This window comes from Amphibalanus amphitrite, unplaced genomic scaffold, assembly GCF_019059575.1.
Source record: "Amphibalanus amphitrite isolate SeventyFive unplaced genomic scaffold, NRLGWU_Aamphi_draft 000094F_arrow, whole genome shotgun sequence".
Classification (NCBI taxonomy): Eukaryota; Metazoa; Arthropoda; class Thecostraca; order Balanomorpha; family Balanidae; genus Amphibalanus; species Amphibalanus amphitrite.
The window spans coordinates 677,533-701,377 of record NW_024881590.1 but is presented as its reverse complement, the minus strand read 5'-3'; the positions used below and the strand labels follow the sequence as shown (position 1 = coordinate 701,377).

Sequence of the window (23,845 nt, the reverse complement as noted above, 5' to 3'; positions counted from 1 at the left end):
CAAGGGTTTTGAAATATTTTGTATTGGTTAAAAAGCCGAAATTATGGTAAGATATGCGCCTAGAAATCCATTATCGCTTGTTGTTACGGAGCGAGCGAAGCGAGCGGAGTCTTACGTAGAATAACGGAAATTTCTGAGTATGAGCGGCCGGCCGTGCGGACGCTTTTGCGAGGCTTATATCTCAGCAACCACTTGACCGATTTACACGCGGTAATTTTTATAGGGTAGCTTCATTCCTTCTACCAAGTATTGGACTATTCCCGATGCATGTGAGTGACCCCTTATGCACGTGCCACGTGCAAAACGAAGAGGTGTCAGTTTTGCAATTGTTGCAATATCTCGGTAACTACTTGGCCGATTGCGCTGAAAGTTGGCAGGTAGGTAGGCACCCACTAGGCACTGCATATCCATGTGCCAGAGTTGGGGTGCTGCTGCACGTGCGCACGTGCAGGGGTCGTTTCCAGATCTCGAGAACGGCTGGACCGATTGCGCTCAAATTTGGTACACAGTTAGGGACCGGTTAGTAGGGTGCCGTGCAAAAGCCAGTCGGGACCCATTTTGCACGTGCGCACGTGCAGGGTGCCGCTTCCAGATCTCGAGAACGGCTGGGTCGATTGTGCTCAAATTTGGCAAATCGCTAGAGACCGGTTAGTAGGGTGCCGTACACAAGTCAGTTGGAGGTACCCCCCCCCCCCCCCCGCAATTTCGCACGTGCAAGGCCCACCCTCTCGCTCGCTCCGTTAGTCGCCCCATAAGGCGTTATACTGGTCTTATCTTTGTTTGATATGTCCACTGATACCTTGGGCCTAAGTTATTGCGTTATTATTTGACAGTTGTAGTCCTTTCCTCGAAACAAACACGTAAAATATGGAAAATATATAATGTATTTCACGAACGTTTAGCCATAGGGCATCAACAAAGTACGATTACATAAATAAAGAAAAGATTCTTGCAAGAGCACTGGAAAGTTCACGTTTAATTACTAGGAATATTATACCTTCTTCTTGTTCTTATGTCTTGGCAAATTATTCATGTATCATGTTCCTTGGATATCCAGTTGTTGTGCCATTCTGAGTTGATATTTTCAGACGCGATTCTTTTTGAAGTAAGGTATTTTGATGCCTTTTCTTCTATAAATTTCCTTTATCCACAGCAGTAGCGCAATCACTGTTAGGAAATTATGGACAAAACAATTGTATAAAAGTGTCACCAAAACCTGTCGAAACTACTTAGGTATGCGGCATGTAGGAAAAAGCTTACTGACCTCAGCCGTACGAAATTATTTGGAAACTCGGCTTGCAAAATTTGACTCCGGCCCTCGTGCTCCGCACTCGGACCTCCGTCAATTTTGCAAACCTCGTTTCCAAATAATTTCGTCGGCCCGGTCAGTAATATATATTCATTCAAAGCTCCCACGTGACACGCCGCGCCGTCTGCTTCGCACAATGACATTAGACATATCGCTCCCGCACGCCTGGGGGCAAAGCTCGCTGATGCCCTGCGGCTGGCGTCCCTGTCACCCTACCTTCACCCACCCCTTCCACTGCGCCGGCCAGAAGCCCCGCGGTCAACCCCTCCCCACCTCTGACCCTCGCGCTTCTCGCCTGTCAGAGAAAGAGACCCTATTGGTCGATGCTGTTGTCCCGATCATCAATGGCTATACTCTACTGTAGGGTCCAGCAACGGCACTTTACTACGGTGTAGTACGCACGTGCGTTGGTTTACAACTCTCTGTTCAGTGGCGGTCACAGAGATTGGACTCCGGGGTGCCGCGAATGGAGTGAATATTCCCGTTTTCGATTTAAGCGAGCATTCTATAACGGGTGGAACTGTAACACGTTAGAGAAAGTTGTCCAACTGGAACACGAATCTGTGCGATACTCGCTTTTGATAATAGGTCTCACCATTAACCCGCGCCCCGTAGGGGGGGGGGCCGAAACGGCCCCCCCCTGTCCTTTTCGGTCGATATCTCCTAAACGGCTGGAGATATCGCCACCAAACTTTCAGGACCCCTCCGGGCATCAATTTTACACATTGTGACCAAAAATTTTTCCAGAGGCTATGATAGGTTGGCCACAAATGACGTCAGAGTGACGTCATGTTCTGTCATTTTCGACCGAAAAAAGACCTTCGCGAGAAGACCTGTCAGGACTACAGCTTTGAAGATACAGAAAAATGATCACGACATAAAAGGTGTAGAATTGACAGGGCTACAAAACTGCTATCTCGAATTTTTGAAATTTTTGAGTTTTGACCCCCAAAAATCAAAAAAGCATTTTTTTGGATATATTCGCCAAAAAATTCAAAAAGTTTTTTGAGTTTCGAAAAAACCGGAATATATGTGATAGTGCCTACTGTCTTCTATCTACATACCAAATTTCAGATCGATACCTCGTTTTTTGGCCAAGTTATAGCGAAAAAACTGTTCAAAAATGATGACGTCAAATTTTCAAACTCAATTTTTGGCAATTCTAGAACTCGTAGAGCAAAACGAAGACCACCATTAGACTCCCCGTGACGAGCTGCATCGAATCGATACCCATTTTATGCAAAAATATCAACTTTGAAATTTGACCTAATTTGACCTGACCTTGACCTGACCTTCACAAAAACGTGACCTAGGCTGGCCCCAAAGGCTGCCTAACCCACATAATCGCATTTGTCATGTAAAATGGACCATAAAACATGTATCACACGACATATTCATATTGTGACCCCCGGTGACCTGACCTCGCTGTGACCTGACCTGGTATCAGTGACCTCAGATAGCAAAGTATGTGTTTGACGAACAATGTACCATCGATGGTTTTCAATAAATTACCAATTTACTCGCTTTCACAGCACATTTCTTGAATTGCCTGTGAACGGTGAAAATATGACCTTTGACCTGACCTGTGACGTCATCGGTTTGACCTAGGTCAATGAAATTTGGTCACAAGGTAGTTTCCGGGTGGGGCTATCGAACGCCGTTTGAATTTTGAAAATCGGCCGGTAACTTTCCGAGATCTTAGGGGGGGCCGAAACGGCCCCCCCCCTACGGGTGGTAGGGTCCGCCGGTAGCCCTACGGGGCGCGGGTTAATGATTGGTGCTAGGTTTTGTCCGATTGCAGTATATGCGCTCATTACTTCAGCGGTGACCTGTACATACCTATGTATGTATATGGTGCGTGCGATTGTGAGCATTGGTCAGTAGACTCACGCTGATATAACATAAAAGAAAACGGCTGTCGATATGGGCTACGAAAGGAAAACTGAAATCGTGACACCCATAGCAGGAAATAAAATCACAGGACAGCGACAACACCTATTAACCCTCGCCCTGGCAGGTCGATGCGACCCCCCCCCCCCCTAAGGTTTTTCGAAGATAGCGTAAAAACGGCGGCGCGCAGCGCCGCCAAATTTGGCACAGCCTACGGGGCAACCTTTTTAAATATTACCTAAAAAATTTCAGGTCCGAGTGACCTTGGGTCAGGTCACCAGGTCAGAAAAACCGGTACAAGGTCATGGTCAAATTTCAATTTTCTCTTTGCACCTGTCCAACTCACAGTTTTCGACTGATTTCCTTCAAACTTTCAGGATGTGCTAAGTTCACCGAGTTGTATAACATGTAGTTCGGGTTTTTGAGGTCACTGACCTGAGGTCAGTTAGAGGTCATTACGCCGTAATGTTTAGCCTATGGGAAAATACTAAATTCGGAAAATACTGGAGATATCCGCCTCGTTCTATCACTTTTGTGCTTTGAAACCACAGTACTTAACAGCAGGTCATTTGGTGCTTCTTTGTTTGGTGTACTTATCCATGAGTCAGGTCAAATGAGGTCAACGGAGGTCAAATGACATTTTTTGCCAATAACTTGGCACATAATGACGCTAGAGCCCAAAAAATTGTGTCATTGTGTTGCTTATGATCAGCCAAATCGAATGATATGCGATATGATGCAATTTGGTTAAGTTGAACTTAATTAATTAATTAAAGTTTACTTAAAAATTAAGAAAAACTTTAAGTACACTTAAGCAAGCTAAAAAGTACATCATTCGACGCGCCTTGACGTGCTGAGTTCACTGGTGCTTTTTTGTTTGCTCTATCTTGATTAGATCAGGAGTTATAACCGAAAAACTTTTGACCTGTTTTTAGCGAAATTTTTACATCTATACCCCCCAAAACCCCCCTAAATATTGACCTAGAGCAACCAAATTTGCACAGGGGCGAGAATTTTGGGGGTTCACCTACCTACCAAATTTGGTGTTTCTAGGTGCCATAGGAGCCAATCGCGAAGGGGGGTCGCATCGACCCCCCCCCCCCTTTCCCTGCCAGGCCGTGTTATGAAAAATGCCCTGCCAGGGCGAGGGTTAACATTGACAACTGGCTACAGGTTACGATCATCTTTTCTGATTTCCTCCTTCGGAAAACCTATGAAGTATGACCCAACGTTCTGTTTTTGATGTCAAGAAGGAGAATTCATTTACCAACCTAGAGATGATTATTGGGGGAGGGAGGACAAAATATAGAGTGTCCCCCAATATTTTGGCTGGAGGGCACGTGTCCCTCCCTCCTCACCCCCCCCCCCCGGTGGCGGAGCCCATGCCTGCTGACGATCTGTGCTATTTCACAGGTTGTGATTTATTTATTTGATGAACTTCGCTCATCAAAAGGAGGTCAATTACCGAAGAACGGGTTTGGTCTCCTGTGTGGCGGCGTGCTTCTCAACGACCGATACGTGCTGACTTCCTGCGACTGTGTCACTCCGTACATCGCCACTGACCTAGCGGCTCTTCTGGGATTCGTTGTGGAGGGTGCAATATATACGGTTCGCATAACGCAGGTGAGTTTTTTCACATTTGCTGTTATCAGTGTAATGTTTCGGCTTAACGTTTATCCTGTTAAAAAATGAGCCGATTTTGACCTGTGATGTCTTGTGCGATATGCTGTTTAGTATGTAAATATGGGGTAAAAGGTAAAGATATCACCGATTAAAATTAACCCTCGCCCGCACATTGGGAAGAGGTCGCCAACCCCGCCCTACCCCAAAGGTAGTTTTTTTCTGCTCTGCACTCAACATTTTTTAAGCTAGAAGTCTGATTTTTCGTATAGCTGCTTCTCTATCCTTTCTCAGCGTCCACTGAAACTTCATTTCTGTGGTTTCTGGTTTCGGAGATATGAACTTGTTTTTTAGTTCATGTCATGAACTCATGACCCAAATGACCAATACTCAACATTTTGCTTTGGCTATGGGTCTTGTGAGCTTTTGACACTTTGATTTCGGTACGTTTTTGCTAGTCTTACAGCCTATCATACCTATCATGGAACACGTTAGACGATGTGCAGTTGTCAGGGTCAGGGACAGGGTCAAGGTCACCCTAGGTCATCTGTTCCAGAGGCTATCAAAAGTTGGCAGCAAATGACGTCAGAATGACGTCATGTCCTGCCATTTTCGACCCGGAAAAAGGTTTCACGGGAAGAGCTGTCAAGCCTACAGCTTTGAAGATACGGGAAAAAATGTTCAAAACATAAAAGGTGTTAAATTAACAGGGCTACAAAACTGCTATCTGGGATTTTTATTTTTCTTATTTTGACCCCCAAAATCAAAACAGGGTATTTTTGGCTAAAAAACAAAAAATCCCAAAAGTTTTACGAATTACGAAAAACGGAATATATATGATAGTATCTCCCACCTTCTATCTCACGGACGTATAAATAAACGTTTATTTATACGTCCGTGTTCTATCTACATACCAAATTTGAGATTGATACCTCTTTTTTGGCCAAGTTATAGCGAAAACACTGTTCAAAATTGATGACGTCAAATTTTCAATCTCATTTTTTAACCCGCGCCCTGGTGGGGTCTGTTTATAACGCGACCTGGTGGGGGGGCTATTTTTTGCCCCCCCCCCCCTCGTATCTCCGAAACTACCGGACGGATCCGCAAAATTCAAACGGCGTTCGAAAGGCCTGTCAAATTTGTCGAAGGAAACCAAATTTCATTGACCTCGGGGTCACCGATGACGTCACAGGTCAGGTCAAAGATGAAATGTTTCACCGTTCACGGGTCTTCTAAGGAATGCGCTATAACACCGAGGAAAACGCATTTTGTCGAGAATCAGCGGTAGGGCGTCAGTTGCCTAGTAGATATGTTGCTATTAGAGGTCACTGACAATACGAGGTCAGGTCACAGGTCAGGTCACCAAGGGTCAGCACATGAACCCAACTTTACTAAGGTTGTGCGATGCATGTTTTATGGCCAACTTTTCATTTCCAACTCAATGGTGTTGGTTATAAGACCATCAGGTACGGCTTAGGTCACTTTCTGGTGAAGGTCAGGTACCAAGGTCAGGTCAAAAAAGGTCAAATTTTAAAGTTGATTGTTTGCTTAAAATGGGTATTGATTCGACGCAGCTCGTCACGGGGAGTCTAATGGTGGTCTTTTTTTGCGCTACGGGGTCTAGAATTGCTAAAAATTGAGTTTGAAAATTTGACGTCATCAATTTTGAACAGTTTTTTCGCTATAACTTCGCCCAAAAAGAGGTATCAATCGCAAATTTTGTATGTGGATGGAAGGTGGTAAGGACTATCACATATATTCCGGTTTTTGCGAAATTCAAAAACTTTTTGGATTTTTCGATTATTATATCCAAAAAAATCTATTTTTTATTTTTGGTGTCAAAATCCGAAAATTTCAAAAATCTGAGATAGCAGTTTTGTAGCCCTGTCCAATCTACAGCTTTTATGTCTCTATCATTTTTCTGTATTTGCAAAGCTATAGGCCTGACAGCTCTTCCCGCGAAAACCTTTTTTGGGTCGAAAACGGCAGAACATGACGTCACTCTGACGTCATTTCCGGCCAACCTATCATAGCCTTTGGAAAAATTTTTGGTCACAATGTGTAAAATTGATGTCCGGGAGGGTACTGAAAGTTTGGTGACGATCGGCGCAGCGGTTCTGGAGATATATGGAAAAGTCTGGAGGGGGGGGGGGGCAAAAAATATCCCCCCACCAGGTCGCGGGTTAACAATTCTAGACCACGTAGCGCAAAACAAAGACCACCATTAGACTCCCCGTGACGAGCTGCATCGAATCGATGCCCATTTTATGCAAAAATATCAACTTTAAAATTTGACCTAACTTGACCTGACCTTGACCTGACCTTCACCAGAAAATAAATTTAACTGGCCCCAAAGGTTGCCTGACCCATTAAATCTCATTTGTCATGTAAAATGGACCATAGAACATGTATCACACGACACTTTCGTATTGTGACCCTCAGTGACCTAACCTCTTTGACCTGACCTAGTATCAATGACCTCAACTAGCAAAATATGTCTTTTACGGGCAATTTTTTCCATCGATAACTTGCAATAGAATGCCTTTCAATCGATTTTACAACACATTTCTCGAAATGTCTGTAAACGGTGAAAATTCGACATTTGACCTGACCTTTGACGTCATCGGTTGGACTGAGGTCAATGACATCGAGTCACAAGGTAGTTCCGTGGTAGGGCTATCCACCACCGTTTGAATTTTGAAATTCGGCCGGTAATTTTCCGAGATCTTAGGGGGGCGAAACGCCCCTCCCCCCGGTGTAGCTAAGCTCCTGGGCCACGTAGCGATATGCGGTAAACGGCATTCGAAAGAGCGTCAATAAATGACGAAAACACCTCGGTCATATTTTGGTCAGGTCAAAGGTCACGTCGCCAGAGATATCAAAGGTCTATTTAGTCCATTTCAACAATTGGAAAATTGGAAACTTGGAAACTGCCATTGTCTAACTCGAGAACCAATAGAGGCAGAGCGTCGCGGTTAAGCGCATTCGATATAGCCATTTTAAATGTCTTCCTGAATATTGTTCTCAGTTTGACCTCAGGTCAACGGTTTAGCCTACAGAGGGCAAAACTAAAAAAGGTTAACCCTCGCATGTGTGCGGCGTTTGCCAGCTTCTAATGTGTAGGGGGGGGGGTCGGTTAGACCCCCCCTTGCCGTTTGGCCCCTGATCGAGCTAGAGCTTCGCGGAAAAAACGAGCGTGTTGCCCGTGACGAGAGGAAGCCGATGATACCCAATTTTAAGGTCCTAGGTCATTGGTTGACCTTCCAGGTCAGGTCAATGACCCAAAGTCGGGAAAATCGGGACCTGTTAGAAAGTCGTAAAGTGTGGCTGCTAAGGGGTTTTTCGGGGTGCTGATCACGAATATCGTGTTAGTTTTTATCACAGATGATGTCTTGAAGCATTTAGACCAGGTCGGGTCAGGTCAGGTCAGGTCAACCAGTAGGCGTCGTGACGGGTATTCGTAGTACGTGTCAACCGCCTCTGACAGCTTCGTAACATGTTACGAAGTCACCAAAACTACTTCGTAAATGTTCAAATGGTTGCTAAATTCGAATTCAGCTCCAAAAACTAGCCTAGAAACATGTAAAACTCGGAAAAGTGACCCGAGGTCACCCGAGGTCACCAAAGGTCAAAGACCTGACCTGACCTTCAGGTGACCTTGACACACACGGGAGTAACATCAAATCACATGTTTGAACGTTTGAAACCACGAAAAGCTTGCAAACACGCGGCTAGTGCGAGCCGACATACGCGAAATCGCGATTCCGGCCAAACATGGTCTCGGAAAAGAGGTCACAGGTCAAAGGTCATTTGGGTCAGGGTCATGAAATTTTCAGGTAGGTGTAAAATTGATCAATGCGAGGGTACTTAAGGTTTCGTCGCGATCGGCCGCTTTTTACGCGAGTTATTCGTGAAAAACCATGGGGGGGGGTCCATCCGACCCCCCCCCCCTACACATGCGAGGGTTAATGAAGAACGTTTTCTGATATAACTTTTGACTTAACCCTCGCCGGACATATTGGTTTTCTACATACGCGCCGGCCGAGAGGCGGGGCGGAATTAGGAGGTCCTATTCGTGAAGCAAGTCATTTGGGTGAAGATCACGATGCTGATGCATTATATCTGTAGTTATTCATTTTGCACGCCCCTCGCCCTCCCCCCTCGCCGTTTCGCGCCTGGTGGAGCTAGCGCGTTGCGGGAAAAACGAGCGTGTGCGCCGTTACGAGACGCAAAGATTGATACCCGATTTTAAGGTCCCAGGTCAACCGGTGGCCTCTGAGGTCAGGTCAAGTACCAAGGTCCGGTTCCGTTTTTGGTTAATAATTTCACAAAAAACGGCCGCAGAGCCGCAAATCTAGCAGCATCGTGTTCGACTCGCTTAGACGCGTCGAATGATATACTTTTTGTTTAGGTGAGGCTAGCTTAGGGTGTTGACCTAAGGTCACGGACAGATCAGCGCCCCCAGGTCACGAAGCTGGTCAAAGGAGGTCATATCGCATATTATTCGATTTGGCAGGTCTTCCTGAGTCCATTTGTGGCTTTCCCGACTCGCTAGCTCAATTTGATCGGGAGTTATTGACGAAAAACTAATATGACCCTAATGATGTCATAAATGACGTCACACAAGGTCAGTATTGCAAAAGTGACGCATCTAACCTTGCAAGGAGTGCATCAAATCACGATTCTGTGTGCTTGAGATAGTTGGATATCGTTCCTGGCGCCAGAATAGCAGTTTTCATTTTTCCCCCTTGACTTATAATGGTGAGGTCACGAAAATGACCTGACCTCATATGACTTTGAGGAAAAAATCCGAGATATACAAGTTGTGAGCCTCGTAATGGATACTAGATCCTGCACGTTTCATTTCCCTGTGAAAGCTCCTCTGGCAGTGAGGGCGTTGCGAAGTTGCGACACCTTAAGACCGTGCAGAGGTTCACTTATGACGTCATAGGTCAGTGACCTGACCTGACTTGAAAATGCATTTGGTGTCAAAAGATCTGGCTTGAATCAATGGTCAGGCATGTCAAGTTTCAGCTCTCTATTCCAGTGTGTTCGGAGCTGTCGCGATAAAACTCTATGGGGGGGGGGCGGCACCCGCCCCTCCCCCTCGGCCGGCGAAGGCTTACATTACGACGTAATGACCTCTAATTGACCTCGGCCCTCAGGTCAGTGACGTAAAAAAAAAACGAGCTATATTTTATACAACTCGGTGAACTTAGCACATCCTGCAAGTTTGAAGGAAATCAGTCCAAAACTGTGAGTTGGACAGGTGCATAAAGAAAATTGAAATTTGACCATGACCTTGTACCGGTTTTCCTCACCTGGTGACCTGACCCAAATTCACCCGGATCTGTTTTTTTTTAGGTTATATGTAAAAAGGCTGGTCCATTGGCGATGTCAAATTTAGTGGCGCTGCGTGCCGCCGTTTTTACGCTATCTTTGAAAACCCTTAGGGGTTGCATCGACCTCCTCCCTGCCAGGGCGAGGGCTAATATCACACATTATGATTATAACCATTTTTCCAAAAGCTATGATAGGTTGGCCACAAACGACGTCAGAATCATGTCATGTTCTGCCATTTTCCAAAAAAAAAGTTTCGCAGGAACATATGTCGGACCTAAGGCTTTGAAAATAGATAAAAAGATCAAACATAACATATGTAAATAATACAATTGCTATAATGATATATAATTACTATTTTATATATATGTAGACTTAACCCGCACCCCGTTGAAGTCTGGCAGGTTTCACGTCCTGTTGGGGGGGGGGCAAAGGGCCCCCCGTCGTATCTCCGAAACCAATAGCCGGATCGGAAAAATTGAAACGGAATTCGAAAGAGCTCATCGAGATGCACAATATAGTATATCAATGACCTTGATATTTGACCCGTGACGTCATAGAGAGGTAAAAAAAGATCAAATCAGTCCAATTTTTCAATGACGAGAAGTCGGTCATAAAAATGAAATCTAGTTTCAAAAATGACTCTGGATACAATTTATATGATAGATCTGGCAGTGGCGCAGCCAGGATTTCCTTTCGGGGGTCATCGCCTCCAAAGCGGGCCCCCTAGTGTGCGGGCCCCCCACCCATTTTTTCAAAATCTCTCCATATTTCATACGCATTCTACTGAGCGGGCCCCCTTTATCTGCACGAGAAACCTGAGCGAGTTTGAATCGGAAAGTTTTGATAGAACAATAGCTCGATAATCACCCAATGCTCAATTTCCACGCAAATTGACCACGACAGAAATATCCTGTTACTATGAAGTATGAATTGTAGTCCCATGTGCCTGTCCTAAGTCATCTATTGGCTGCTGTAGTAGATTGTGCCATTATTCTTCTTCATTACGTGAGTTCGCTCACAAGAAATTTTAACGCACTCATACGGACATTTGTTGCCTTGGGCCGGGTTTGTTGTGGTGTGGTAATGATGTGACGTAGATTCTGTCTGTTACCGAGGTCCCGGCATGGTGTTACTCCATGGTGTTACTTAGCGCGGGGTACAGGCCTGTAGACCGTTGCACATAGCGCACTGAAATTTGCGCAACTTATAGAACAACTTAGTGGATGGTCACCTGAGTGGATGATGACCTGTGACGTCACACCAGAGGTCAGCCTCGACCAAGCAGAAAACACTTTCGTAAATCGCAATGAAAGGCATGTTAAATTGTGAATATTCAGGGGTGTAACTTTTGCCTTTGAGATAGGGGTGCACTTGGTGATGGGGGCGACCTTCATTGAGGATAGAGGCGCATCCAAGGAGCATAGATGGTGCATATCTCTCAACAGGCGCGCACCCAGGATTTTTGAACGGGGGGGGGGGCACGACCTGCAAACATGGGGCCCTCCATGCCGAAGGGCCCCTGGCCCCAGCCGAAAAAGTTCCCCAACGCGATTATATTTCGATGGACTTGAAACTTAGCTTCTGTCGATACAAGATACAACAATAACTTCAGTAGGTACCCGCTCAATTTTCGAAGCATTTAATGTTCCATTTTTGTTTACGCAGCATGTTTCATTCAGATACGATTCAGTGAGTAGTCATAGTTCGTTTTTTTTTTTCAAGTTCGACCCTCACTGTAATCGTCTCTTTGAACACAGCACGAGAATTGCTAGCTGAATTACTGAGAAAACTAACTGGCGCACATTGATTTCACAGACGATTAACCCGCACAGGACTGGGGGGTAAATTTTACCCCTCCTCGCGAATTTTTGTAATATCTCAAAAACAGCGGCGCGCAGCGCCGCCAAACTCTTAGTACCTTTTCTTACACCAATTTGACACGTTCCCTGAAAATTTGAGCGAAATCCTTCGGAAATTTTTTGAGAAAATGACGTTTTAGTGACGTCATGTTCGCCATTTTCGCCTAAAAAAATGGCAATATTTCAAACGCCGCTAACATCTTCACTTTTAAGGGAATCAAGACGTAACAAAAAGGTTATACGTGATTCTACTTTGTCTATCAAATGGTTATCTCGGTTTTTGAAAATGTTTTATTTTGGCCCAATGCTTTTTTCCAAAAACTGAATATTTTGGGAAAATAATTATAAAATCCAAAATTTTGCGTGTATCGAAAAAAAAACGGAATATATATGTCAGAGAAGTGGTCCATGTGCACCTACATACCAATTTTTAGAAGAATCATTTAAAAAATGTCGGAGCTATTCAAAATTTTATGACGTCACGACAAACAAATTCTTTGAAAAATGTTTTTTTTGAAGTTCTAGACATCGTACGGAAACAAAAATAACACCATTCGATTCGCCGTGAAAAACTGCATCAAATAGACACCTTTTTAGGCCTTAACAACCAACTTCAAAATTTGACCTCACTTGACCTGACCTTGATCTGACCTCGACCTGACATTCATCCAGATGTGGTCCATATCACTTATTGAGTGTGCCTATTGAATTCTTTGAATAAAATGACCCATAAAACATGTGTCGCACATGCCCTTTTCTATATTTTGTTTTTGGTGACCTGACCTGACCTGACCTGACCTTGACCTTGACCTCTGAATGATATTGTATGCAACGTATATTATTATTGTCTTGGTAGCCTAAGAACACGTTTTGGGCAATCAGTCTCAGTCCATGACTCCATTCTTCGGCAACTACGGTGCAAGGCCGATACTGTAGAAACTTGCAATTTGTACCCTTGACCTGACCTTGACCTTGACCTCAAATTTTAAATTAAGTACATGTTTTTAGTTGTTCGTGATGAGATCTTTCGATTGGCGTTTGAATGTTCCAAATCGGACCATTAGTTCGGGAGATAACAGGGGGGGGGGGTAAAATTTACCCCCCAGCCCCGCGTGTTCGGCTGGAGGCCCCAGCCCAGCGCGGGTTAATTTTATTCAAAATTATTTCTTCCTGGCTCTTATTTTCCAGACTCCTAGCTCGTATTTGCCTATATATACAACCCCAGAGGGAAAGACGACTTGTCAGAAATTATAATTGAACTAATCAATAAATCGCACGGCGTTTTACAGAAGGGTACATCATCAGTGTTAAAAACTTATTAGGAAAATATTATTCATTTCTCCAGTACAATGTGCGGTAACCAGTTTTCTAAGCAATTCAGCTAGCAATTCTCGTGCTTTGTTCAAAACGATGTTTACAGTGAGGGTCGAACTTAGAAAAAAAAAACGAACTATATCACCATCTTAACGATCACGTAAAATATTCGATTAAAGGTAGTGTGCCAGCTTTCCTGGACCGTATCGAGTTAATGGCCCAGATAAGGAGAACCGGATTTTTAGAACTTATCCATACCTTCAAAACTCATGGAAACGTCTTAAATTCTTCAAATTTTGAGTACCCCAGTGCGAAATTCGCCCCGACGGGTTGTCGGTCGTACCCCAACCACATTTCACACCACTATGAACAATAAATGCACACACTGAAATCGCTATTACCGATAGGCTCATCCAATCAAGTTTCGATAAACCCGTTCATCATCATCTCCTGCGGTTTCGAACACGCCTGATAGGTGGTGCGGTAGACCGCGCCCAAAGCCAGGGCCCCGGTAACGTGAGGTAGCCGAGTCGGGGCAGCGTGCGCTGACCCAAGCCGGGGCCGCGCGTCCTCCCGGTGTCATGTGATAGCCCGGGGCTGCCCGCGGGGATGCGGTAGACCGCGCTCAAAGCCGCGGCCCCGGCTTGGGTCAGCGCACGCTGCCCCGACTCGGCTACCTCACGTTACCGGGGCCCTGGCTTTGGGCGCGGCTTCTGCTCATACTTTGTGGTGCGGTGGTGGTGCGTCGGGCCGCGCGCTCTGACTTCGGCCAAGAAAAATGCGTCAACTGATCATTGTCATTTCTGCCACTTTTATGTGGTAAGATGGGGTCAAAACTTTAGAGACGGCTGTTTCATATCAGTTATTTTACATAAGATAATATTTCAAACCATAAATTAATGTTCGACAGCCAAATTAAAGACACAATATTTTAAATATGGAATTGTTGTACTGGGACATGGTAAATATTCAGAAACGAATTATTCGACACCAGTAAAATGTATATGATCGGTAGCTTTCGATCCGACTCCGTCCGGACCCGACTCCGCCATTGCTTTATGGGCTACCGAAAGTGCACAAGCAGGGAGTTCCGCTACGACCCATCGTGTCGAGCATAGGCAGTGTGACGTACGCGCTGTCGAAACACCTAGCAGGCATCCTATCTCCTCTTGTGGGCAGGTCCGAACATCATGTTAAGGACACGGTGGGTTTCAAAGAGAGTTTACGTGGGGTAACGCTCAGCGACGATGAAAGCATGGTGTCTTTTGACGTAAAAGCGCTATTCACGTCGGTACCGACAGAGGCAGCATGTGACGTAGCACGCCAGAGACTCGAAGAAGAGTTTTTGGACGAGGAGAGCAGGGTAAGGGCGGAAACAGCACTAGAGGTCGAGGACATCATTAAACTATTACGACTCTGTCTGGGTACTACTTACTTTAGGGTTAACGGAAAGTTCTTCAAACAAAAGTGGGGCACGGCCATGGGGAGTCCAGTGAGCGTAGTGGTGGCCAACCTGTTTATGGAATCGTTCGAGTCTAGTGCGCTTCAGTCGTTCCCACATCCAGTGAAACTATGGAGACGCTACGTGGATGACACGTTCGTGATCGTAAAGAAAGACAAGGTAGGTGAACTACTCGACCACCTCAACGCTCAGCATGAGAGGATTGAGTTCACGTTCGAAGAGGAGAGGGAGGGGTCGCTACCGTTTTTGGATGTAAGGGTACATAGGCTGGGAGGGGGGACCATGAAGACCGAAGTGTAATTCGTAATTCGTAATTCGTAATTCGTTTATTAGGGCTGATCCACAGGTGGCTATTACGGCCCAGTCAATACAAGCAATATGAGAGTACCTAAGTCACAAAAATCATCATAGTAAAAGACACACAAAATGTACAATGGTACTAAAAAAAACAAAACACTCAGGTGGCGACATGTCTCTATCGGAAGAACCGCATCAGCTGTGCCCTGGAGGCGGTCCCTGTCACCTCTCGCGGCAGCCCGTTCCAAGCCGCCGCGGCTCTGTACGGGAACTGCCGCCGAGCCACCGCCAGGCGGACTCGGGGCAAGTCGATCACCGCCGAGCCCGCAGCGGTGGCACGCGTGGCCCTCTCTGAGACGACGGCTCGTGGGCGAAACATTGCCCGTAGCGAGTCAGGGGCACCAGCGGCATACAGGGCGCGATGCACATTCACTGCGTCCCTGCGCGCGATCACTTCCCCAATGTTGGGCCAGCCGAGCGCGCCGAGAGCGGGGGTGATGCGGTCAAATTTACGGAGACCAGAGACCAGTCGTGCGGCAAAATGTATGACCTTCTGCAGTCGGTCCAAGCGGGATTTGGAGGCACCACCCCAGACTGACGAGCAGTACTGGAGGTGGGGGAAAACATGGGTTTGGACAAGGATTTTAAGGATGTCTGGGGAGAGGTGATGACGAATTTTGAATAATGATATGAGGATTGCGTTGCACCGGCGGATGATGGAGGATATGTGTGGCTCGCAGCTCAGGGTTTGGTCGAGGAGAACGCCCAGCACTTTGATATGTTTTGTTGGCCGTATAGTTACATCATTTACGTTAATGGCGAAGTCTTCAACTCTATCAACTGAATTTTGCGTGCCGAAAAGGGTGAAACAGGTCTTCTCCCCATTCATTTTCAAACTATTCAAGCTGAACCAGTGCTGGAGGTGCTGGATGTTCTCCTCGGCCCGGGACTTCAGCACTTGGATGTCAGTGGGATTGGAGGGTGCTGAGTCCAGGATTTGGGTGTCGTCCGCGTAGGATATGAGGCGGCCATGGGGGAGGAAACAGGTTAGGTCGTTGACGAAGGTGAGGAAGAGGATGGGACCCACGATGGACCCCTGGGGGACGCCGTGGGAGAGTGGGAGTGCCGTCGAGGAGCGGACAAGTTGGGAACGGCCGGAGAGGTAGCTGCTGAACCAACGGGATGAGATGCCATACCACTCGAGCTTGTTCAGAAGCACCGAGTGATCGACACTGTCGAACGCCTTGCTCAGGTCGATTGACGTTACCGCCGCGACGTCACCGTCATCGATCCTGCGAGCCGCCCATTCGACAGCGTCGAGTATGGCATCTTCGGTGGAGTGGGATGGGCGATAGGCATACTGGGATGGGGAAAGGATGTGGTTAGTGACGAGGTAGGAAGTGAGCTGGGAACACACAACCTTTTCAAGGATTTTGGAAAGCGCTGGGAGGATGGAAATAGGACGGTAGTTGCCTGGCTGGTTGGGGTCACCGGACTTAAGGATGGGGGTAACAATGGCAACTTTCCATGCGTCGGGGAAGGTGCTGGTGGATATGGAGGAATTGATGAGGTGAAGGATGAGCGGACCGACTGCAGGGAGACAGCTCCTGACAGCAGTGATAGGGATGCCGTCAACCCCGACAGCTCTCGACGAACTCAGCCGGCTCACGGTCAAGATCAGGTCAGGCAGTGTAATACAAGTCAGAGTGAAGGCGCTCGAACACACCCGGGGAGGTCGCGGGCCAGCTGCGGGGGTCTCAGTCCCCTGCACGGCCCGCACGGCCTCAGCTGCCACACGAGCGCCGACACCAGCGAAGTGCCGATTGAGCTGGTCAGCGCTCAGTGTGTCGTCATCGGGTGGTTGTGCGCCTTTGGAGCATCTCGCAGACAAGTCAGCACCGTACTGCTTCAGACGGCTCCAGAAACGCCTCGCGTCGCATTGAAGCGAATCAGTCAGGTAAGATCTGCGTGCACGCGATAAAAGAAGCTTTGCTCTGTTGCGGAGCCGCCTATAAACGTCACGGTCAGTCACTGAACCCGAGGCGGCCCACACCCGCCGCGCCTCGTCCCGCTCCGCCATGACCTCCCTGACAGACTCGTCACGCAGCCAGGGGCAGGCGGGACGTCGCACCGTTCTGCGCACGACAGGGCAATGAACATCAGCAACAGAGTTCCAGATATGAATAAAAATGGCTAACTTATCATTTACATCGGCGGCAGTGTAAAAAGGTCCCCAGTCGGAATGTACGATATCCGTGGAGAATGCCTCCCAATCAACACGATGCCACGCGCGCGAGCTAATAGTAACCGGGGGACGACGCTGCCGAGGGGCCGAGGGCCTGATAACAATAGGAAGGTGATCCGCGATGAGATGGGGAAGAACAGAAGCATGAATGTCGGGAGATGATACATTTGTAATGGCTAAATCTAAAAGCGAAGGCACTGGGTGAGGGTGTGTCGGCTCAGTAATAAGTTGAGACATATTAAGATCACGCAAGAGCGAATTAAAATGAACAGAGTCAGCTGAATCACCGATTAAAAGGTTAACATTAAAATCACCGAGAACATACACACTACACAGGCTTCCCCACTGCGAGCGCCATCTCAAACTGTCCGCGCAGAGCATCGCGCAATCGGGCTGTTAGTGTCCCCGGTGGCCGATAGATGGCGCCGACCACCACCTGAGCTCGGCCGGCACCACCGACCGACAGCCACAGAGCCTCCACGCCGGTGTCGCCGTCGCTGGAGTCATGCAGTCGCGTCACCCGGAGACTCTCGGAGATCAGGATGGCGACGCCACCACCTCGACGGCCTCCCGACCGGTCGCATCTGAGCAGCCGGTAGCCCGGCACCAGGAGAACGCCGTCGAGGACGTCTTCTGATAACCAAGACTCCGAGATACAGAGCACTTCCAGCCTCTCACTCTGCAGCAGCTGGCACACTTCATTCAGTCGGGGCGCCAGCGATCGCGCGTTAATATGTCCAATAGCATAGTGTGATGCTGAAGTCTGCAACCGTCGCCCCAACTGGCGGGTCTCACCGACCGTCAGGCGGGGCGGTGTCCGGAGCCAGCGGGTAGCCGTCTCCGAACCATCAGAGCCGGCGACGGCGGGGCCCGCAGCCGTTACCAGACCCGCCGCCGTCTCATCTCCAGCGAGCGGTCTGGAGTCGCCGGTGCGGCAGGTGCGGTGCCGTCTCTCCTGTACCCGGCGCCCGGCCCGCGTGCCGCGCCCGTGCCGGCCGCTCCATGCCGTCCGTGCTGAGCCGTGCCGCCCGTCCGGCTCGCCGTGACAGCGGCCGCGGACAGCCCGCTCCGGCCGCCGCGGTACCGCCGCTCCCTCCGACCACGGCCGGCCACCGCCCCTCCCCAGCCAGGCCGGCCGGAGCTGCGGCGGGCCGTCATACTGACCCGACACAAGGTCAGGCCGGGTCAGTGGAACTCGGTAGAGGGTGATGGCTCACGCTGATTGGGGCAGCGGAGCGGTAGCCTCCCCGGAAACCGGTAGAACGGCGCCGACACCGGCCAGAGTTCCCCCCCAGTAGGGAGACAGGCCACAAAAACAAACATCAGTCACGGACACACTGGTGGATCTCGTGGCCCGAAAAGTCGCAAACTCGGTATGCACTGTTCAAAACTCGGTGTCTGCACAGTTTCACCACGCTGTGATCACTAGGACCACAGTAAAAACAGTAAAAACACGGAGCGTTACACAATGGCGGCCGCCATAGTCAGGCGCCAGCCCCTCTTATCAGAAAAGCGACACACACAGACAAGTACCTTCACTTTGAGTCACACCACAGCACACAACACAAAGCATCAGTCCCACAGACACTTTTCACACGGGCATCACGGCTCACAACAACACCTGAAGACGAGGAACGCGAGACAGGGAAAATAGAACGGGCACTAGAGAAGAACAACTACCCCAAGCGATTGGTGCGACGTATTCAGTGGCGGGTAATGAATAAAGAACGGCTTAGGATGGGGAAGGGGGAGGGTTCCGGACGGATAGCTAGGGGAGCGGAAGATGACAACCGGGCTTATGTAAGTATCCCTTACATCCAGGGGGTGACTGAACAGGTAACACGCGTCCTTCGACCCTACGCGAAGGTCAGCACGAGACCTGCAGCCAACCTTAGTGCTAGACTCGTCAAACCTAAGGACAGATTGGGGGTGAAGGAGAAGGCTGGGCTGGTCTATCAGTATAAGTGTCAGTGCGGAAAAATTTATGTAGGAGAAACCGGGAGAAAGCTAAGGACGAGGGAATCAGAACACAAACGAGCTATAGCAAACGGAAACCGGGATCACTCAGGGATATCTAAACATGTGCTAGAGACAGGGCACTCTATCAAATGGGACGAAGTTAAAATTTTGGATTATGAAACGAACTGGGGTAAACGAAAGGTGAAGGAGGGTTTTTACATTTCCAGGGTAGAAAGACGCAATAGCATTAACATCTTACCCGGGTGGGAGGTGCCTGATATGTACCGCGGGCACTACGTGTGTAAGGCGCTTTTCGATGAGGCTGAGTGAGCTGTCGAAAATAGGTACACTTGCTTTTGGATTGTTGAAAATTGTTTTGTTGTATAGGCGTGTGGCTATCAGAGCGAATTTATGCAAGCTTGTGCGCCTGCGAGTATGTAACGATTACGATCATGTAAAGATTACCATCGATTAATGTGTCATGACCCCGATTGTACGAACTCGATTGTTACGACCACGGATCGCGATTAATGTCGAATGTTTTATTACGGATGTTACGGACGATGGCGACTTAACTATGTGTTATTATTTGTTATCATGTATCAAACTAACTGTTTTGTGCATCTATGCTTGAGACGTACCGTTACAACTTTTCCTCGTGGCGGTTTACTTTTTGGTAGACATGTTTGAAACGTATTGTCTTGTGTTCTAATGCATTTAAAAAGCAGGCTGATGAAGGAGGCAGCAGCCCCCGAAAGCTACCGATCATATACATTTTACTGGTGTCGAATAATTCGTTTCTGAATAAAGAAACAATACCAATACAGGCTTACAGTTTAAATTCGACATTGTGTTGTCTACGATTAGACAGCTGATAACTCATTCCCGTACGTCGTAACTCTATAATAACCTTTGCTTATTGTCACATGTGCGCCGCATTCGCGATTGTTGCCGACGCCTGTTTGCAGGTCAGCCCACTACAGTTGTTATACATATCGAAAAACCGATAAACTTTTAGGCGAAAAAAGCACTATTTTAGGCCATTTTTGATTTTTTTGCGATATTAGGTAAAAACAGAAGCTTCTTATCCTAGGAAAAATAAAATGGGAAATCATTGGAAGGTGGCACACTACCTTTAATAAGCGTGGATGCAATGCCCTCAGAAATCAGCGCCGGTAGCGCCTGACTGCCGGCCGGCCAACCGACCCCGGCTAGCTAGAAGCGGAGGCTAGTCACGGGTTGGCCCGGATGTGTATGAGCGGGGCAGCACCCCCTTTGTCAATTCGCGTATTATTTAGGCACATCGACATGAAAGGTCATTACAATGATTCGTAGCGAGATCACAGACCAGAACTTTTTTTCTCACTTTTATACCACATACTACAAAGACACAATTTTCAGGCGGCATGTCCACTTTCCTAGTACCAGTTGTAACAGATATTCAGGAAGCCCGTACCAGGGCACGTACAGCGGCCCCGATCACCCACCTCTCGCTGTCCCGGCGGCGTGCGAGGGACTCACGGCGACCGCGCACCTCACCGACAAAGCAGCACTGTCACAACGAAGAAGCCCTCAAAGGGCCCGAAGATCCGAGGGCCCTTTGAGGCCTTCTGAGCGCCACTTGACGCCAGCTGAGGGCCATTTGATGTCAGCTGAGGACCCTTTGAAGCCTGCTGAGGGCCCCTTGACGCCATCTAAGGGCCCTTTGAGGCCTTTAAGGACCCTTTGACGCCAGCCGAGGACCCTTTGAGGCCCTCTGAGGGCCGTTTGACACCAGCTGAGGACCGTTCGACGTCATCTGAGAGCCCTCTGACACCAGCTGGGGGCCTCCTGACGCCAGCTAAGGGCCCTGTGAGGCCTTCGGAGGGCCGTTTGACTCCATCTCATGGTCTTTTGACGTCCTTCAAGGCCTTCTGAGGGCCCTTTGACCCCAGCTGAGGGCCCTTTGAGGTCTTCGAAGGGCAATTTGACGCTAGCTTAGGGTCCTCTGACGCCAGTTGAGGGCCCTCTGACACCAGCTAAGGGCCCTTTGATGCCAGCTAAGGGCCCTTTGACGCCTTCGGAGGCGTTTGACGCCGGCGCAGGGCCCATTGGCGCCTTTTAAGGCCTTCTGAGGGCCGTTTGATGTCGGCTGGGGGCCCTTTGATGCCTTTTGAAGGCCGCTTGACGACATCTGAGGGCCCTTTGACGCCACCTAAGGGCCCTTTAAGGCCTTCTGAGGGTCCTTTGACGCCAGTTGAAGGCCCTTTGGGGCCTTTTGAAAGTTGTTGAAATTTGACCTCTACCCAGCCAGCAATTGGCTTGGGCTAAACTATGGCAAACGTCGGGCAGCTTGGGCTTAGCTTAGGTTTGCCCACTTCGATCAAAACCAATGCATTTTTTACTTGGGCTGAGCTTGGGCATGCCGCAGCTATGCCCGAGTGTGGCCAGCTGCAGCTCAGCCCGACATCCGCCCGCGCAATCAAAGCAGGCTCAACTTGGGCGGAGCGCGGGCTGATCAAGCTGTTTGTCTCCTTTGGCTAACTGGAGTAAAGCTGGAGTTGAGCCATACTTGATCGGCTGTTCACGCATGCGCATTTCTGCGCCAGTCACGTTTTGCTCGGGCTTACATAGGGCTACCGCCAATCGTCGCACAACTAGGGCTAAGCATACGGCTGTCCGGAGCTCGCAGAGCGGGCATACCTCCGGCGGAGCATGGGCTTTAGTCGGCGTTTTTGTGTCATACGCCGACTTTAGCCCAAGCCCTAGCCGACTTAAGCCCGACTAAAATATCGGGCAAGCCGCTCTTTAGCCTGCTTGGGCCCCGAGTAAAATTGTTGGCTGGGTATTACCTTCCCCTTGACTGCGCTGGACATTGTATGACCTCATTTGGGCCTGCTGTGGTCCGAGATGGGCCCTCCTGGTCTTTTTAATCGTCATTTCAGCTCATTTTAGACAGTTTTCGGCGGTCTTAACCCTCGCCCTGGCAGGACATTTTTCATAACACGGCCTGGCAGGGGGTGGGGGTTGATGCGACCTCCCTCGCGATTAGCTCCTATGGCACCTAGAACCACTAAATTTGGTACGTAGGTGGGCCTTCTAAAGTTCTTGCCCCTGTGCGAATCTGGTTGCTCTAGGCCAATATTTAGGGGGTTTTGGGGGGTATAAATGTAAAAATGTCGCTAAAAACAGGTTCTAAACAAAAAACTAACTTTTGATCTAATTAAGATAGAGAAAAAAGCACCACTGAACTCAGCACGTCAAGGCGCGTCGAATAATATACCTTTTTGCTTGCTTAACCCGCGCCCGGCTGGGGGTCCTGGATTTCCACGCCCTGCTGGGGGGTCTGAACACCCCCCCTTCTAACTCGGCTCCTGGGCCACGTAGCGATACGCGGAAGGCGGCATTCGAAAGAGCGTCAAAAATAATGACGAAATCACTTCTGTCAATTTTTCGGTCAGGTCAAAGGTCAGGTCACCAGAGGTCATTGAAGGCAAAATTTCGCCGATTTCCAGGTCGAATGTAGACAATTTCCAAGATGCCAACGCATAACTCGGGAGCCAATAGAGCTACAGCGCCGCGAAAAAGCGCATTCGATAGCCCTATTAACGCCCGTTCTGAGTAATTCTCTCAGATTTGACCTAACGTCAACGGTTTTGCCTACAGGGGGCAAAAACTGCAAAAATAGCCGATTTTTTCGGAAACAGTTTTTCTGCAATAACTTTTGACCCAAGCCTTGCACGTGCTTATTTTTACCGGCATCGTGTTCCTCTCGTCAAGACGCATCGAATGAACTATAACTTGACCTTAAAAGTTCAACTTGAAAATTTGACCTCAGGTCAAGGTCATGAACTGACCTGAAAGGGTCATGTTGCATATCAGTCGATCCGTATCGTCGAGCTGAACACATCTAATGCGTTTTTATCACTCTAGCATGCCTCTATCAAAAGTTATTTGCGAAAAACTGTTAGATACCATTCGTGACCTAAGATGACCTTAGGGCGTAAACATGGGGTCACGGACACCATTTTCATGTTCAGTGTGTCTAAACCACTTGTAATTTAGTGTTTGGGAGTGTTTATAATGCCTTTCGTCCAAAAGAGGCGCATTTCAATTTTCTCCCACTGAACTTATTCTTTGGAGCGCTCTTGCGAGGAACATTATGAATATTAGAGAGAGAAAATATATGAAAAAATGACCTCTCCTCGACATTTAAAATTATTTCAATAGCCAAATATTACTGTATTGATATTTCGACCAACAGGTCTTCTTCAGAATAAGACGATGTACACAATTGTACGAGAACGAGAATACAAATTACAAATAAAACAGGTCGAATTGATATTTCGACCTGTTGGTCGAAATATCAATACAGTAATATTTGGCTATTGAAATAATTTTAAATGTCGAGGAGAGGTCATTTTTTCATATATTTTCTCTCTCTAATTTTCTCCCACTGACTTATAATGGGGAGGTCGCAAAATTGACCTACCTTAGGTCATCGATATCAAAATTCTGAGATAAACATGTTGTACGTGCTATTGCTCTTAGCAATCGCTGAAAGTTTC

General features: G+C 48.0%; 1 protein-coding gene across 1 annotated transcript in view; it reads left to right on the top strand.

Moving 5' to 3' along the window:
* The first annotated feature begins 229 nt into the window (after positions 1–229).
* LOC122380283 (venom peptide isomerase heavy chain-like) overlaps positions 230–23,845 on the top strand; it is a 64,403-nt gene continuing 40,787 nt past the window's right edge. The window contains exons 1-2 of the mRNA XM_043363320.1: positions 230–269; positions 4,613–4,822. Of these exons, the coding sequence (XP_043219255.1) occupies positions 264–269; positions 4,613–4,822 (216 nt within the window). The 5' untranslated portion in view covers positions 230–263. The remainder of the gene's footprint in view (positions 270–4,612; positions 4,823–23,845) is intronic.